General features: G+C 37.7%; 1 protein-coding gene across 1 annotated transcript in view; it reads left to right on the forward strand.

Moving 5' to 3' along the window:
• Window positions 1-18,245, forward strand: part of BRSK2 (BR serine/threonine kinase 2) — a 458,442-nt gene that overhangs the window by 295,570 nt on the left and 144,627 nt on the right. Inside the window, exon 3 of the mRNA XM_032222893.1 lies at window positions 4,959-5,044. Coding sequence (XP_032078784.1) covers window positions 4,959-5,044 — 86 coding nt within the window. The remainder of the gene's footprint in view (window positions 1-4,958; window positions 5,045-18,245) is intronic.

Consider the following 18,245-nt stretch of genomic DNA (forward strand, 5'->3'; position numbering starts at 1 on the left):
GTTTCAAAAGTAATGACTCTTCAATATGCTGCGAGGCAAAGATAAAATAAAATTCCTAATGTTGTTTTGATTAGATATAATATTAGCCAGATTCCTTTGTCAGTGATGCTCTAAGCTTTGGTTGTTTTTTTTCAATAGGCACATCATGATTTTTTTTCTTTTATTTTTCTTTTTAAATATTATGGTCTGTTGGAGGAAAATACACTTCCAACCCCAGTTGGCTCGTTTCCAAGCCGGGAAGATACCAAAGATGCTAGATGACTGGTGAAGAGTTATAGAAGCACTTTATTTTGTCCAAGATCAACAAAGAATGTTGGACAATGGCTGCATGGATTGCCCCTATGTCACCTTTTTACAAATTTTGGTTCCATCAAAATTTCTCATTTAAAATTGCAAATTAAAAAAATAATATTCTCCTCATAATCTATGCAGTTCAGAACTCATTTCAGTCCTGGTTCAAGAAAATGATCATTAGGAGTTGCCAGAAATATACAAATAGTTTATTCCTGATCAAATAATCAAACTTCACATTTCTTCCTTTTGCTCTTCACAATCTTGATCTTTCAATAGTATTGCAGGATTTGATATCTTTCATCAATCTTCAGCATTCAAAAGGAGTCTTTAAAGTTTTTGCCAGTCTGCTTTCTATATCCCATAAAGAGGCATCATTCAGGGTTTCCTGTTGCAGCTATTCCTTTTCCTTGATTTATCTTTTGTATTTCCATTTTGGTAATCTCAATTTAGTTGACTTCCATTGTTCAAACTCTTTATGTGAGGTAACAGATTTTTTTAGGTTTTTCTCATCATATAACAATTTCCCCACTGAACTTTATAGCCTTTCTGAGATATTAATACTTCAGTCCAGGTTTTTTTTAGCTTCTTTATGATAAGAAAAAGTTAAAGTCAGCTTAGTCATTTTAACGTATTTTTTGGTGTTTAAGATGTACCTTTTTTCCTCAAAAAAGAGGCTGAAAATCTGGGTGCGTCTTATACACCAAATACAGCATTTTTTTGCTTCCCAAAGCCCCGCCCGTTCACCAAAATGGCCGTGCATACCCTTATGGAGGCTTTCAGAGAGCTCCTGGGGGCTGGGGGGGGGCAGAAATGAGCGAAAAACTGACCATTTTTGCCCCCCCCCAGCCCCAAGCAGCACTCTATAATCCTCTATAAGGCTATGCACGCAATTTGTTTTGACAAAAAATGGGCCTATTTTTGCAAAAAATGGCTGTTTTTTGCTCATTTTTGCCCCCCCCAGGAGCACTCTGCAAGCCCCCCCCCCAAGGATATTCAAGCTTTTTTGGGGGGGAAATGGGCCCATTTTCATGAAAAACGAGGCATTTTTGGGAGGTTTGCAGAGTGTAAATACTTTTTTTTTCCTTTTGGAAAGCTCTTTAACTGATTGATGAGAATTACATTGATCAAGTGCTGTACCTGCAGAAACACCTACATATCTGCTGAAGTTCTATCTCTATTTTTCTCTCTCTATCCCTCTACCTACCTACCTAACTACTCTCTCCCTCTCTCCCTACCTACCTATTGTATTTCTCTGTCTTTCTCTTCCTCTCTATCCCTTTATCTACCTACATACCTTTTTTTAAATTTGCCTCTTCAAAACCTTGATGCATCTTATACTCCGGTGCATCTTATACTCCAAAAAATACAGGTAACTCTTTTCTGCCTTGTTCTCTAGTTCCATCTAGGGTCCATTTGCAGCTTTCATTAATCCTCTGTTGTTAGTGTGGGCTAGGGTTCCATTTCAGTAATTTCCAATGAGTATATTGTTATATACTTGTTTTTTAAAACCTTACAATAAAAGTAACCAAATATTCCAAATATCTCTGGTATTCCAGTTGGCTGAGCCCAATCTGGTCTTCTGGTGTGAGACATGGGTGATTAAAGATGTGGAGACAGTGACTGCTTTGAAAAATAAACATCAGCGAGTAGACTATTCCTTCAAAGCTCTCTGGAGGAGAAAACAGGAGACCACCCAAAAGTGCTCTGAATAGCTCAATAAAACAGATCTCCCATGGGTTTCAGTGCCAAGAGGTAATGGAGATGACATCTTTGTTCTCAGAAGTGGCAGAGCCTCTACTAGGGACTGATACTCACTTTCTAATCATGTGCAATATTGAGTAACCACTTTATGGATATTAGAGACTTTCAAAACAGTGAGGTTCATTTGAAACTTGGTGAGTTTCACCTTCTTTGGATTTAAGACATTTTAAACAGAGAATTAAGTATTTTAAATCATATACAATTATACAAATGGCAAAAAGCAAAAAAAAAAAAAGAATTTTGATTTAGGATGAGATAAATCCAAATTCAAAGCTCCATATTTTTTTTTCCATTTAATCCTCTATATGCTTTTGGGACAAATCATATATTAACCTATATTCCCAGAATTATTGCAGATAAAATAAGTAGATCTTATTGTTGTGAATATTTCTATTAACACATTGCTATGAAATATGCACTTGGAGAAGGAGTAGGGGCAAATTTTCAGCAACATCACAGCTGCCTAGGAAGGAGGCAGCACATTCCAAAGAGAAGCCCAAATTAAGAAACTGTGAAGTCCCGAGTTGGATGTAGGAGGGAGGAAGAGATGCCCTCAAAGTAACCACATCTTAGAATCTCTCATGGTGTATCTGTTAGATTAGAAGATAGCCATATTCTTCTGTTTGGCTACTGAGACAGAATACAACTATATTGTCCAAATGGTATCCAATCTGTTTTAATGTCTCTAGTTTCATGCAGGTTGCCCTGATACAGAAAATTGTATGGAAAAAAAATGCCAGATTAGCAAGAGCATTATTGGATTCAGAGTTCATGTTTTTTCCCCTAATTCTATATTAGTCTGCTGACTTTAATAGTCTGTTGTTCATTTGTATAGCCTTACTTCTCAGTTCATCAGACTGTGATTAAAGCATTAGTGGTTCATTCTTATATAAGTGTACCAACCATCCTCATTTGCTCCAGTTATGTAACAATGAAAAAGGCAATGCAGAATTAATTTAGAGCACCTTATTCAGCAGAGAAAATTGCCAAAGGTATAGTATTATATTACTGATTTTGTTTAAAATTCTAGTATCTATGTCATGATAAGAGGCTTGCCCTCTCCTGTAGAATTAAAAATCTTTTATATATAAATTGAACAATCTTGGCAAACACCACCCAGAAATCCCAGGAGACTATCAATACATTTTAAAAGTTTTATTTTAGCAATGTAAGCATTTCACCATAATTCAGAATGTACATGTACATGCCAAGCAGTCCTCTTTGTCATTGGCCAAGTAACAGAAGAATCATGGGAAGCAGCTTTTGAGATGAACCTTGATGAAATGGAAGATGGGGCTTTGAACCTCTTCCTCCTCCACCTCAGATCTCTCTTATTTGCAGTGTTAACCTACCTCATCTTTATTGATGTAGAGGAATAAGGGAGATTGCCTTGAAGAAAATATATGGCAGCCATTGAGAAAGCATGAACTTAGCCCAAGTAAACTTGGCCCAGGTAAACATGAACTTAGTTCAGGAAGGTGAGACAAGAAAAGTTAAGATTATCTTGCTTTGATTCTTCTTGATAGAAGAGGGAGGTAAAGAAAATACTCTCAGGCTTTCAAGAAGCTGTCATTTGTATAAATGCAATTCTAATTTTAGTATTTCTTGTAGTGTTTACTTCCTGATTTGGTCTTACCACAAAGGGCTAGTATTGATGGTTATTCCAATGCCATAATCATTTATCAAGGTCCGACATATATTCATTTGGTCCTTTCCATGAATATAGTATTACAATAATGTTAGATAAATCTTCTCAAAAATTCTCTATCTCTTCATATTTTTCATTGGAATTTCTTATTTCTTGGCATAGTCTGGTTCAAATTCCATCTCCAGGACAATTTATTAACCTTTCATTATTGTCTATTAATTTATTCTGTAATATCTACCATTCATGACTTGGCTACAAAATGAAGAACACTCAATATTGAAGAAAATGGTGTTTGTTCAAATTAAATGAGCACAGAAAGAATTAATTCATAAAATTACAGATTGTTCAACAAGGTATCCTATTTTATGACAATTCCATACATTATGTAGTGTTTGAGATTTAATACAGCATTCCAAAGAATGGTTTGCATTAAAGAATATTAATTTTTTTCAGGATTCTGGTATTGAAACTATAGTCTTTTTGTTGATTTGTATATAAGCTCAGAAAACCTTAGACATGTATGTAATTTCCTTGCATGGGAGAAAAGACAAAAGACAATGAGAAACTTCTAGTTATGGTTTATAATTTGCATTTTTAAAATATTCTGACAATGAAAAATGAGAGTTATAGAATTCAGAATTAGTTAAAAATGCAGAAAATCTCAGTTATGGCCTCAGACTATTCTCCACTGAATAGTGCTTTAAATTCTGTTAAGGTATCACAGATTATCCAGGGGAAGTTTGAGTCCAGCAGTTCATGAACCATTTATACTTTGGATCATTATGTAAAACAGCCTCGCTGCTCTGAATCTTTGAATTTCTGGAAACTGTGCTTACTGAAAGAACATTTACCATGAGAATCATAATTATTTCTGTAAATATGATACAATTATTGTACTTTTATATTATTGTTATTCTCGATATCTCTCTATATACTTTATTGTTAATAATACAATTTCCTGCAATTTACGAGATTTAGTCTCTGAAAGCTTCTGCCATATATATTTGTGCCAAGGGACTTTAAGACTCTCTTGGTTTTCTGATATGACTAAATCTTATATGCATTTGAATGAACATTAGCATAAGTTTAATAGAAAATAAGCAAATACCTTTAGTTTTTTTGTCAACTGGTCACGTTTACTGAATATCTACTTTCTACATTATTTTATTACTGACCTAGTGAAAGATGGTAGACGTAACATTGCTATATAATCTAAGACATAGATTTTAATCTCTTGTATCCTTTTCTCTTCTAGGTGGAACGGGAAATAGCCATCTTGAAGTTGATAGAACATCCCCACGTTTTAAAGCTGCACGACGTTTATGAAAATAAAAAATATTTGTAGGTATTATTCATTGACATTTAATTATTATTAAACAAATTTATATAGCAGACCCATTCACACACAGTGATTTTGGGTGGCCTGTAACATATTAAAGAATAATATAGTACATTGGGAATAGAAGGACAGTGAACATTTCAATATGTGGAGTAGACCAGTCAAATCAACAGAAACAGACTAGTGAATGACTCTTTCAATATCACTCAGTGAACCCATGGATGTATTGACAATTGAAACTTGTCAAAATCTGTCAATTCCACCATTGATAAATTAACAAAACTCTTATTGTTCTTTACATTTCTCTAAAGCAGAATTCCCTAGTTTGGTAACTTTCAGATGAAAGTTAATCTAAATTTATGATGACATCAAGCTGGGAAGATCTGCTCTGGAATTTGAAAAGGAGTATATTTCTCAAAGCTAAAAGAAGTATTATAATCAAATGTCATGTAAGATTTTAAGAACTTTTTTTGGCTCCTTCCCCCGCAATATTGATGTTTTGTTTATTTATTTTTACTGACTCCATTTATTTTACTGATTTAGTGAGACTAATGAATACATCCATTGTCACTTTCTTAGGGGAATTTGAATTCCAGAATTTTGCCAGGTTTACTAGCAACAAATGAAAGAATTGTAACTATGGCCAGAAATATCTAAAATATATTAAGATATTTTAAATTTTATTACCATGTTTTACAATTTACAGGAGAAACTCGAAAAATTAGAATATTGCGCAAAAGCTCATGAAAACCCCAAATCCACAATCTCAGAAAATTAGAATATTGTGAAAAGGTGCAATATTCTAGGTTCAAAGTATCCCACTCTAATCAGCTAATTAAGCCATAACACCTGCAAAGGGTTCCTGAACCTTTAAATGGTCTCTCAGTCTGGTTCAGTAGGAATCACAATCATGGGAAAGACTGCTGACCTGACAGCTGTGCAGAAAATCATCATTGACACCCTCCATAATAAGGAGGGAAAGCCTCAAAAGGTAATTGCAAAAGAAGCTGGATGTTCCCAAAGTGCTGTATCAAAGCACATTAATAGAAAGTTAAGAAGGGAAAAGTGTGGAAGAAAAAGGTGCACAAGCAGCAGGGATGACCGCAGCCTGGAGGGGATTGTCAGGAAAAGGCCATTCAAAAGTGCTGAGGACTTTCACAAGGAGTGGACTGAGGCTGGAGTCAATGCATCAAGAGTCACCCCACACAGACATTTGAAGCCCTGGACATGGGCTTCAAATGTCGTATTCCTCTTGTCAAGCCACTCCTGAACAACAAACAATGTCAGAAGCATCTTACCTGAGCTAAAGAAAAACAGACCTGGTCTGTTGCTCAGTGGTCCAAAGTCCTCTTTTCTGATGAGAGCAACTTTTGCATCTCATTTGGAAGCCAAGGACCCAGAGTATGGAGGAAGAATGGAGAGGCACGCACTGCAAGATGCTTGAAGTCCAGTGTGAAGTTTCCACAGTCTATTAATTTGGGGAGCCATGCCATCTTCTGGTGTTGGTCCACTGTGCTTCATTAAGTCCAGGGTCAACGCAGCCATCTACCAGATTTTGGAGCACTTCATGCTTCCTTCCACAGACGAGCTTTATGGGGATGCTGACTTCATTTTCCAGCAGGACCTGTCACCTGCACACACTGCCAAAAGCACCAAAACCTGGTTCAATGACCGTGGGATTACTGTGCTTGATTGGCCAGCAAACTCGCCTGACCTGAACCCCATAGAGAATCTATGGGGCATTGCCAAGAGAAAAATTAGAGACATGAGACCGAACAATGCAGAAGAGGTGAAAGCCGCTATTGAAGCATCCTGGTCTTCCATCGCAGCAGTGCCACAGGCTGATAGCTTCCATGCCATGCCGCATTGATGCAGTAATTGCTGCAAAAGGGGCCCAAACCAAGTACTGAGTACATATGCATGCTTATACTTTTCAGAGGTCCAATATTGTTCTATGTACAATCCTTGTTTTATTGATTGCATGTAATATTCTAATTTTCTGAGATTGTGGATTCTAATTAAATAAAACAGAATTAAAACATTAAATATAAAAACAATTGAACAGTGCAACTTAGCTGAGCAGATGAAGTAGCTTGAAGAATTACTACCTTGCATTCCCATAAAAAAAAACATATATATATAAAGCTTGACGCTCACCAGGCAGAATATCAAAAGCCTCAAGAGACTTCTAAAGAGGAATATAGCTTTTCAAATTGCCTAGGTGCATGACATAGGTTATAATGTCTTATGTCCCCCACCATAGATAATTGGCAGTGGAGTTATTTTAACAAGAGATTTTACATATTCCCTGCAGTCATTCCCAGTCAGTAGTTTAACAGCAGTATTCTGAGCTCATTGAAATTTCTGAATCCTATTCAAAATCAGTTCCTCCCTACAAAGGAGGTCATAGTAATCCAGAGGGATGTAGTTAAGGCAAAGCCAGATTGGAACTACTGTACAGTATTATTTCCAGAAAGAGGTATAGCTAGTGCACCAGCTTTAGATGAGACTTCTGCCTACTCGCAAACTAGGAATAGAGTTCAAGATTAATCTTCTTACTGGACCAGGGGTGGTATGCACTTACCTTCCCTACTGGTTCACAAATGTGAGCACATAGACCCTTCCACTCATGCACTTTTGACGAAAAAAATGGAATGCCATAGAACCAGGGGTGGGTGGGCGTAGCCAACTGCAATTTTTGCTACTGGTTAGGGTGATTCAGTCCAAACCGGTAGAATACCACCTCTGTACTAGACCACAATGTCTTAATTGTTGATAGTTTAAGATTTATTAATATTGCATTCACTTTATAGGTTTTAGAGAAGTTTTGTTATGCATTATTATATTTTTGTTTGTTATTACTTATTTATTTAACTGCACTATTAGGCTTTTTGTTATAAGAAAAATAAAACCTGGAAGTAGATAAATGTAGAACTACATCCAAACTATGAACTTGAGTTTTCAAAAGGAGTGCGATGCTACAGTAGTGGTTTCCGGATCCTGTTGTAACTGGTACAGTGGAATGGGGCCCGGGGCCCACTACATGAATGCGCACTGCAAGTGTGCACATGCATGCAGAATGCACATGCGTACTTATGACCTGTGACACTCCGCGATGCCTCTGCGATGCTCCAGCTGCTCGGCGGAGCATCATGCAGGTGCCATATGCTCCATGTGCATACATGGAAGCGCCAAAGCTCAAATACCGGTAAGGAGGGTGGGCGGGGAGGTGGGCCCTTTGGAGCACCGTACCGGGACGTACTGGTCGTAACCCCCCACTGGGATGCTATCACAAGCAGTGTTCCCATTCTCATCTGCCTTTCAACATAGGGTGATCACTGATTTCTCTAGCTGGAGTTTTAAGCTAATTTTCTCTTAGAAATCTCATCACCAGGCATCACCTATTGATTTGGAACATACACAATTTTCTTGTGTGCAAAATACAAAAATAAATGCAAACATTCACAACATTATGACAAGCAAAGAAGTGAGCAAGATCCAAATTCACCTAGCTGGGCTGTAGGTAGCCTTTAAAATATCACATCTCCTTGAAAATTAGATTGCTAAACCAAGGGAGAATATGGCATGGAAGTAATGACCACATATAAACCATACAACTAGAACAATAAATTGTTATGAAACAAAATTGATCCATAAATTCAAAAATTAACTGTAGAAGATGAAGCAGTTCATTTTTTCTCTCTCTTTCTTTCCCTCTCTTGAAAGTTTTTTCAACAATGAACTGCAATACCAGAAAAAAATAATGTTATTTATTTATAAAATTTATAGGCTGCCCATCTTACCACAAGGTAACTCCAGAAAAATAACAGAAAAATATATATATTCTCAGCCTTTTTGTTTATATAGACACATGTGACTTATCTGTCTGTTCCTGGATTGTTTTAAGTGTAGCTATAAACAATATACAATAGTTTATAGTTAATGATACCTTCATATTTGCCGTACTGCTGTACTGTAAAAAGTAAAAACATTGTATAATCTGGAGATGAGTAACTGAAGTCTAGAGAGACAGTACATAGTCACCCACTAAAAACATTTTAATATCAGAATGTGTGTGTGTGTTTGTGTGTGTGTGTGTATTCCTTCCTAACCTTATTGAGAAAATTGCAAATAGCAAAATGTTCTAGTCACAGGTGATAGCAATGTTCTTTTAACAGTTATATTGTGCATTTCCTAAAACAGAATACTAAATTAAAAGCACAACATTAGGCACGTCTGTTTAGAATTAGAGTTAAGGTTTGGTTAAGGCACCAGGCTCTAAACCAGGAGCCTGAGAGTTTTAGTCTTGCCCTAGTCATGAAGCTAGCTGGATGACTTTGGGCCAGTCATTCTTTCTCACTCCTAGGAAGGAATCAATGGTAAGCCACTTCTGAAACCTTGCTAAGAAGACTGCAGGGATTATTCTAGGCCAGGGGTGTCAAACTTGATTTCATTGAGGGCTGCATCAGGGTTGTGTTTGACCTTGGCGGTCTGTGGGAGCGTGAGACATGGCTGGGGGTAATGGCATGACCGGGGAAGGCATCACCATGGAACTCATGTCGGAGGCAAATGTGGTGGCCAAGTGCTAAGGCAGGACCTCCCTGAGACCCTCCCTCAACATTATAATCTTCCTTCCTTCCTTCTTTTTCCTTCCTTCTCCCTTCTCCTTCCTTCCTCTCTTTTCTTATTTTTCCTTCCTTGCTCTCTTCCCATCTTTTTCTTTGTCTTTCCTCTTTCCCTTTCTCCTTCCCTGTCCCTTCTCCCATGCTCAAATGCAAAAGGGGGAATATTTCTCCTTTTGTTTTGTTTTTAGTCTTAATTTGCCTTTATAGCCCTCTGCCAGCGACAACGGAGCTCATTTTCAGCCTGGAGGGCTTCCTGCACCCCACTGCCAGTGAAAACAGAGCTGGAGGGGGTGCGCACATCACCCCGAGTTCCATTTTGACTAGCAGAGGCACTGCAGGATGGTCCTTTGTTAATTCCAGGCCTGATATAAACAACACCCCATGGGCCAGATGCAGCCCGCAGGCCTTGAGTTTGACACCCCTGTCCTAGGCAGTCACCAGGAGCCGAAACTGGCTTGTAGCTCCTCCCACAAAAAAAGCACTAAAATACATGTTTAATTGTTCTGACCCCCCCCCTCCTCCGTCCAGGAACGAAAGCCAAAACAAATGTAAATGAGAATGTTTTTTAATCAGTTCAGACTCTCGTTGGCTACAAGCCCAAAATAAACAAAGAGATAAGCACTCTGGCAGCAAGTCCTACAAACCTAGGCAGCAATGCAAACAAGCTCTGACAGCAATCCAATTCACCAAGTTGTTTTCTCTTAATCGTGAACGTTGACTTCTGCAAAAGGGCATGGCACAAGCAGTCTCTTTTATAATCAGGAGAGGATCTTAATAAGCATCAGCTGAGCGTAATCATCTCCTATAATTACGCAGTTGTTCTTGCCTCCGAGTAGCCCTTCAACGGTGTGCATCCCGGAACAACTCACAGGTGTTTTCTGGAGCACTCCCTCTTGTCTCCTCCCCCCTGATCCAAGGCTCCGGCGCCACCTGGTGGCCAACCAGTCTCTCCTCGCCCTGCTCAGAGTCGGCACCCTGTCCAGGGTCCTCCACCTCCTCCAGGGCTGACTCATAAGACCCCTCGCTGTCGGAGTCTGGCAGCAGCTCCAACGTCTCCTGCCGGGCCACAACATTTAATGTTCTATGTTTAATACCTTGTTAACTTCTTTGGTTTCCAGGCTCTACCCACTTTCTCACTGAATGTTACCAAATATTGGGAGAGGGGCTTTTCTTCTATCTTCATTTCTCAATTGATTTTTTTTTAATGGAAAGAAAAATAAGAGAAGAAGCACTCGGAACAAGCAGTTTGAAAATGGAAGGCAACTTTACAAAGTTCTATGAATAAAACAAGTTAATTGCATCATGAAAGTCTGAGTTGGAATCTCATTGTAGTAGGATTGCACAAAGCACTGGGAAGAGGCCTTTTCTTAAAAGAAAATATCTGTCTCCTATGGAAATTCAGCGCCGCTGCTTTGAAGACTTTCTCCAGCTGCCTGCACAAGCCAATATACAGTATGAACAAACAGCATGCAGTTCTATGCAGTCCCTATCTTAAAACCTTCCATTAGACAAAACTGCTTTACTGCTTTGAGCAGGCCTGCTCTACTCATACCAATGTGCCTTGCAACATGTCTTTTTCAAATGCGTAATAATTAGCCATACAGTCACATTGACCCTATAAAGCAGATTATGCTGTATCATAGCAACTGAGCACGGATTGGAATCAAGATTTCTCATATCCATGTACAGCACAACAGCTACAGAGCCATCCTGGCAATGTTAGATAGTGCTTCTAAGTAATTGGGCTTTACTTTACAAAAGATTGATGCCACAATAAATGCGCTTATTATCAAGGTACTTCTATACTTTCTTGTGTTTTTCCCCCCAGAATCACAAAACAGGCTAGATTGACACTGTGCACAGTGTCATTTGGGGATTTATTATCATATATGACATTTGTTCCCCACTGATTAGATTTAAGGGATAGGAGACTTTCTCCATACTGATTTGGTGTGTGCTACTTAGAATATCATTTCATCCCCAACAGAAATCATAGCAAGAGATTTAAAAAAAAAACACCTAAAGTCCATAAATTATGTTTGAAAAATGCATTGTGGTCAAGCTATCAATCACTTTTGAAAATATTAGACCTGATAGCACTGCATACTAGTTGTGTAAATCTAAGGATTTGGGGTGCTGAAATTTCAGTTTATCTCTTTGTAAGATAGGGTAATAAAATGCTTCTCAGACAGCTATACCCCAGAACCTTAAGATGAAGGATATTTATTGTCAAAGTATAAAAATATTGCAATTTGATTGATGGTGATAATTTAAAGAAAATTACATCAATGTTATACTAAAGGCCATTGCTTGCTATTAAAACAAGCTGATATGATTGGTAATGTGGAAACATAATAAATCAATTAATGAGTTTTGGATAATACAGTAATGGAGTATGACTGTGGAGGGGTGAAAAAGCTATGTGTCAGTAATTTCATACCTTGTAAAGTTCAGGTTTAAGAGGGGGATGCCGATGTTGCCAGCAAATGCAACACGGCACAATCTCCCCCACCCCCCTTTACAAATTAGTCTCAGGTTAGTCGATCAGCATTCCATCAAACATCATGTCTTAATTGCAGTGCTAGTGGCCTGGTTTCTTAGGCATATTATGAATGAAGATTGATATTTTGGATGCCAAAGACAGCATTGCAGCACGGGGAGTGTTTCTTTGATAAATGTTAATTTCACAAATCATGTTTGACTTTGGGATTATTATTTAATTTGTGACAAAGGAGCTTCGGTTGAGTAGATTCCTAATGCAGTCATGAATCAAATCATTTTTTTCCACAGTTAATTTAAGAGCGAAAATGCATCAGGGGGGGGGGGATTAAAAACGTTGCTGCCTAGCTTAGCCAAAGTAATATCATTCTACTTTTCTTTCCATTCCTTTCCAACATTTATGGAGGAGAAATGCATTACTAGGAGATGTAAGCATTCAGTGGAATCCAGTTCTTAGGTTTGCTGACTCAGACTGCAAAGGCAGAAATCTCAAATTAAATGCTTTTTCCAATTAACTCTCTTTGCATAGAAAACAAATGGACTGGTGAAAAGAGCTCCGCCACTTCCTTCTGTAATATGTCAGTTCTACCTGCTTTTTTAAAAAAAAGAAATCTATGATGCCTAGGGAAAAAACCAGTATATAATTCTGATGTATGCATATATCATTTCCAAGAACAGTGTTCCGTCAGGCAGACTGAATTCATTGAACTGAATAGCTGCCAAATAATGGCTGCGTTCATAACACTAATAACCATGGCTTAATAACAAACCATAATGGTTTCATTTGTATAACCCATAATGGGTTGGATTGAGCTATATTAAGGGTTAGAGCAATATATAAAGTCTGAAGTATACTAAATTCATTGGCAGAACCACAAAGCTAGCTTCTTTGTGTAGGGATGCCATGTAAATGAAAGCAATGGCTTCATTAGTATGTTATGGAGCTATCTCTGTGAAGTATGTATGTATGTGTCTGTGTCTGTGTGTAAATGTATATATGTGTATATATTTATATGTGCATTTGTGTGTGAGTGTGCATATTATAGATAGATAGATAGATAGATAGATAGATAGATAGATAGATAGATAGATAGATAGATAGATAGATAGATAGATAGATACAGTAGATAGATAGATGGATAGATGGATAGATAGATAGATAGATAGATGGATGGATGGATGGATAGATAGATAGATAGATAGATAGATAGATAGATAGATAGATAGATAGATAGATAGATAGATAGATAGATAGATGATAGATAGATAGATAAAGATTTAAGTCTTGGACTTAAGACCAATAGGAGAGAATATTTGCAGCTCATGGTTGAACTGTTGGGTATTGGATCTCTCTTGAGCTTGGTTGTCACTAACCCTGATGAGGTTATGTAGTTCGGATAATGAAATGTCTTCAAGAAAACAACCACTCTCAGCACCAAGGACCTCTCATTTCAACCCCGATCCCTGCCAAAAAAAAAAAAAGTCAAGATAGGAAAATATCTGTGGCTCAGGGTTGAAATGAGAATTCCTTAGTGCTCTCTGAGATTGGTTGTTTCCTTAAATATGTTTCATTATCCATCATGATGGTGTTACCTAGTTGTATAATGTTGTGCAAGAAAACAACCAAGCTCAGAGAAGACTAAAATCCCACAAATACCTAAGTATAAGAAAGCAAACATTGGGTTCTCACACAGAAGCACATTGTAACTGCTTCTGAAAAACAGTTTTATTTGGTAAGGATATCCCTTTTAGTACTACTGCTTCTACTCAAGAAGAGGTTAGACAATCATTTGTCTGAAATTGTATTTCCTGCCTGATCTGAGGGTTGGACTAGAAGACTTCAAAGGTCCTTTCCAACTCTTTTATTCTGTGATATCATCCTTTGAAATAACTGTACTAAGTATTCCCTTTCAATAATAAAGAAAGAAATGTGCATGATTGTTCTGAAGTAAGCTTATAGACAGTGGTGGGATTCAGCCAGTTTGCATTGCTCTAGGAGAATCGGTTATTAAATTTCTGAGAAGTTTGGTGAACTGGTTGTTGGAAGAAATCATTAGGCAGAGAACCAGTTGTTCAATTATTTAAATCCCACCACTGCTTATAGCAGTGATCAGTCGAGCATACACATTTCTGTATGAACAAAATTATGACTTGACACAGGGCACTCTTCTTCTGTGAAGGGAACTTTTCTCTTGGTATCTAAGCTAATTTCATACATAGATGCTTCCCACATGTTTTAATTATTTCAGTTAATTGAAAGGTTTTCAGTGATACATGAGACTTAAAGTTTGTATCACTGTGGTCTCACTTGAGTTACATAGATGGAAAATATAGGATGCCACTTAATGAGGGATCAGCCCATTTTCCTCAGTTGTTCAATCACCATAGTGGTGGTATCTCAAGAACATTTTTCTCTTTAGCAGGATTTTTCTGCTCTCTTGTTATCATAATCTTCTTTTTTCTTCAAATTTTATTTCTCCCTCTCAACTATTTTTCTATTTTTGTATTTCTCCTTTTTGCTTTTGCCTATATTTACTGGCTTCAGACTCAACCGTAGCCTTGTGTGAAATGTAGTAATACATGTCCTCCTAAAAATGAACCACTACCTTATATGGTGTGCTGGAAGAGGAACATGTTGCATAATTCTGACTTCAAGGTCAAGCCTTCAAGGTCAACAACCAAAGCTAGTTATATTTTTAAGTACGTTATTTGGGAATACAGTAAATGCTCAAAACTACAGATACCATCAAGCCTGCTGCAATAGCCATACACTTTTGAAAGAGCTGGACAGATTCTTTCAGAGATTTCAGCAGCTACTTTGTCAACATGTTACCTTGATATCAGAAACTTAGTTTGGACTTGATTTCTGCATATCCCTCCTGGTTGACTGCTAAATGGGCAGCATAAACTGAAAAACCAATGAAACTTTATCCTGGGACTTGGTAGACTCCAAAGGAGAGAGGAAGGGAGGGAGAGGAAACACAGATTGGGGTCACTCTGGTTCAATTTTGGAACATGATAGCTTGCAATTCCACTTCTCATGGAAGCAATTCAGGATATCTCCCAGCCTATATTGCAGTCCATCCCAGCTCCATCATTCTGTAACCCAGTCCTGAATTGTTGATATAAAGCAGGGGTGTTAAATTCGCGGCCCATGGGCCAAATGCATCATGTGCTGGCCCCGCCCCCACCCAGTTTAGCGAAAGTGGGGAAAGTCCCGATACGTCATGTGATGCCCCCATAACGACGTGAGGTTGACACTCCTGATATAAATGATTATTCTGTCTCTAGTTCAGCTCTCTTCCCAATCTGGAGTGCAAAGTCAAAACCAGTGTTTTTCAGCTTTAGCAACTTTAAGATGTGTGGACTTCAAACTCCCAGAATGCTCCAATCAATTTACATTAAGTCCCTATAAGGCCATAAAGTTGTACATTTATATTACATTTGTACATTTATAGTACATTTATATTTTATCTTCTCAAATCTGACAATTAAAATATTTCTAGTGTTAGAGAAATTATAGCATTAATAATCCCAGTCCCTGCCAAAAATTATCTTTGGTCTTATCTCCATTATTAATATTTTTTATTCTGCTGCTCTTCATTTACTTACCTAAAAATAACAGTTTTGAGTATTACCATCTCAGCACATAAAATTTGCTAATTACTAACTGTGAGAATAATAATCTTTTCTTCATGCCTTACTTGTACAAAATCTAACAAAAGTAGATTTTTTTATTGAGGCAGGAAAAGTGTATTTATGATATCTTGCTAAAGGGATAATATATCTTGTTTTTCAAGTTGGTGAAGTACTTTTCATGTCTATGGAGCTATTCTTCCAGGCCATTGGTGGTGTCTACTGCATTCATCAGAGAGTATTTGCTCCCCCAAATCCATGTAAAGCTGCAGCCTTTTAGCAATTATTATTATTGTTTGGTATTAGACTGCAGAAACAGGTTGTATGTGATAGAGCAATCATCTCTTAAAACCAGTTCTCCACTTCTCATATAGTTTGTTACTCTCCAATCAGTGTGAAGCACCAAAACCACAAAGAAAAAAAAGCCCATGTGTAATTAAGACTGAGTGCTCATCTGTGTACTTATTCGAACCTCCCTTCAGTCCTCATTTCTTATGAGCTGACATGTTTGGTTTCTGTTTACTACCATGTCAGATCTCAGAATTGAGGAGAATGGATGAAAGAACAGAAGGGAATTGAATGGAATATACCGTGGTTATTTCCATCAAAAGTCAGTCAGCTTTAAAAGATTTCAGTAGAGGTATACTGCAGGTGCAATATTCAGTGTGAACATACAGAAAATCACCTGAAGACACAACAGCAATTCATTTATCAGCTGTGGGATTGGTCTGGGAATCACCGTATTAGGAAATAAAACCAAGAATCTGCCTCAAAAGCTAAAGAAACACTTCTACTAAATGTAACATGTGGCTCAAATCCTCGATTAATAGAACAAGGCAACAAAAACTGTTCCTTAAACTAACATTCACAAATGCATTTGGACTGCTGGAAGCTCCAGATAATTGGCAAGTAGCACAAAGCAAATGGACTTCTCTGAAAGGAATGTCTAATAAACAATGGCTTGGAACATCCAGTAACAGACATCATTCTGGCCAGCTTTTAATCATACATTGACTACGTATTAGAAACAATTGATGAAGTAGCATTCAAAACGTCTTTCATTCACAGTGGCTTGGAGATTTAAAGATTTCAAGAAAAGAAAAACTGCAAACAAAAAGAAAATTTCCCGAACATGAATATAACTTAAATGGTTGCTTCAGATAAACAGCAGTTGGTTAAATGCAGGGAAACATGCATTTATTTTTTCTGTTGGAAGCAAGCAGTCTCTCACCCTCCCCAGTTTTTGAAATGAAGAGGTCTTGGCTCAGTACCAAATTGGGATTTAAAAATTCATGCCTGCCATTAGAATTTATATAAGTGTTGAATTATTTACATGCTGTACCAATAATGAGCTTAATATCTAATAGAGATGATTTAATAAATATAAAATGCCATTGGAAAAACATAATCAAATAACTGTAATATGTCAGTATGGTCTGGACTCTTTTTGATTAAGGATTCTGTAGAAAATAACTAAGCGTAGTATTTTTTTCATTAGAGTTTGTAGAAAAACCTATACTTTCTTATACATCTCTTTCTTCTGTCCTGGTTTATTCTGAACTAGAAACAGATTAGGAGTCTTAATGGAGAAGGAATATAGGAATAGGCTTAGTAACAGTACCATTAAATGCAGGCAGATGTCCAAGACCATGAGCTCTGAAGGGCGCAGAATAAAAACTATTTTAAAAGAAGAATCACGATGTAATCTTAGAGAGAGAACTTTGGTTAGACTTGTATAATTGCTGAAAGGATTGGACACACCTTTCATATATATTCAGGTATGAATGAATGCGTGTTTTCTGTTCATTTTTTTCTTTGTCTCTCTTTTTCTTTTTCAGGTCTATTTTATTTTTCTCTTTGAATGTATTTCTTATTATGTATCTAAATTTTTTAATGAAAACTATTTTAAACTAGAGAACTCTGAAGGGGGTGGAAAGAAATGGATCTGAAGGTCAGGATAGTGATGACCAGAGGAAAGCAGCAGGTAGACTGCGCCCAAGGAAGGGAGGATCAAATCTCTAAGGATAACCTGAACTTCCAGCCCTCTGGCCTCATCTTGAGAGTCAGGTTATCAGGTCTTTGGGAGTCTTGTGTCTGGCTTGTACTTGGCTGCCCTTGGTTCAGTGGTGGGATATGACCGGTACGCCCCCTGGGAGCAACAGGTACCATTCCAGTACGATGCTCCAGAGGGCACACCCGCCGTCCTCACCTGTATTTGAGCTGATCAGGGCTTCCGTGCACGCATACAGAGTGTACAGCCCCTGTCATGGGCGGTCACTACGCATGTGTGTACTGCGCATGTGCTGCGCACGTGCATGTGGTGGACGCCCAGTCCCATTGTACTGTACCGGTTGCAACGGGATCCGGAACTCACCACTGCCTTGGTTGTACTTTATTTTGGAAGTTATTACCTTTTTTTGCTTCTGATGATCACTTTACCTTA

Source organism: Thamnophis elegans, chromosome 1 (assembly GCF_009769535.1).
Source record: "Thamnophis elegans isolate rThaEle1 chromosome 1, rThaEle1.pri, whole genome shotgun sequence".
Taxonomy (NCBI): Eukaryota; Metazoa; Chordata; class Lepidosauria; order Squamata; family Colubridae; genus Thamnophis; species Thamnophis elegans.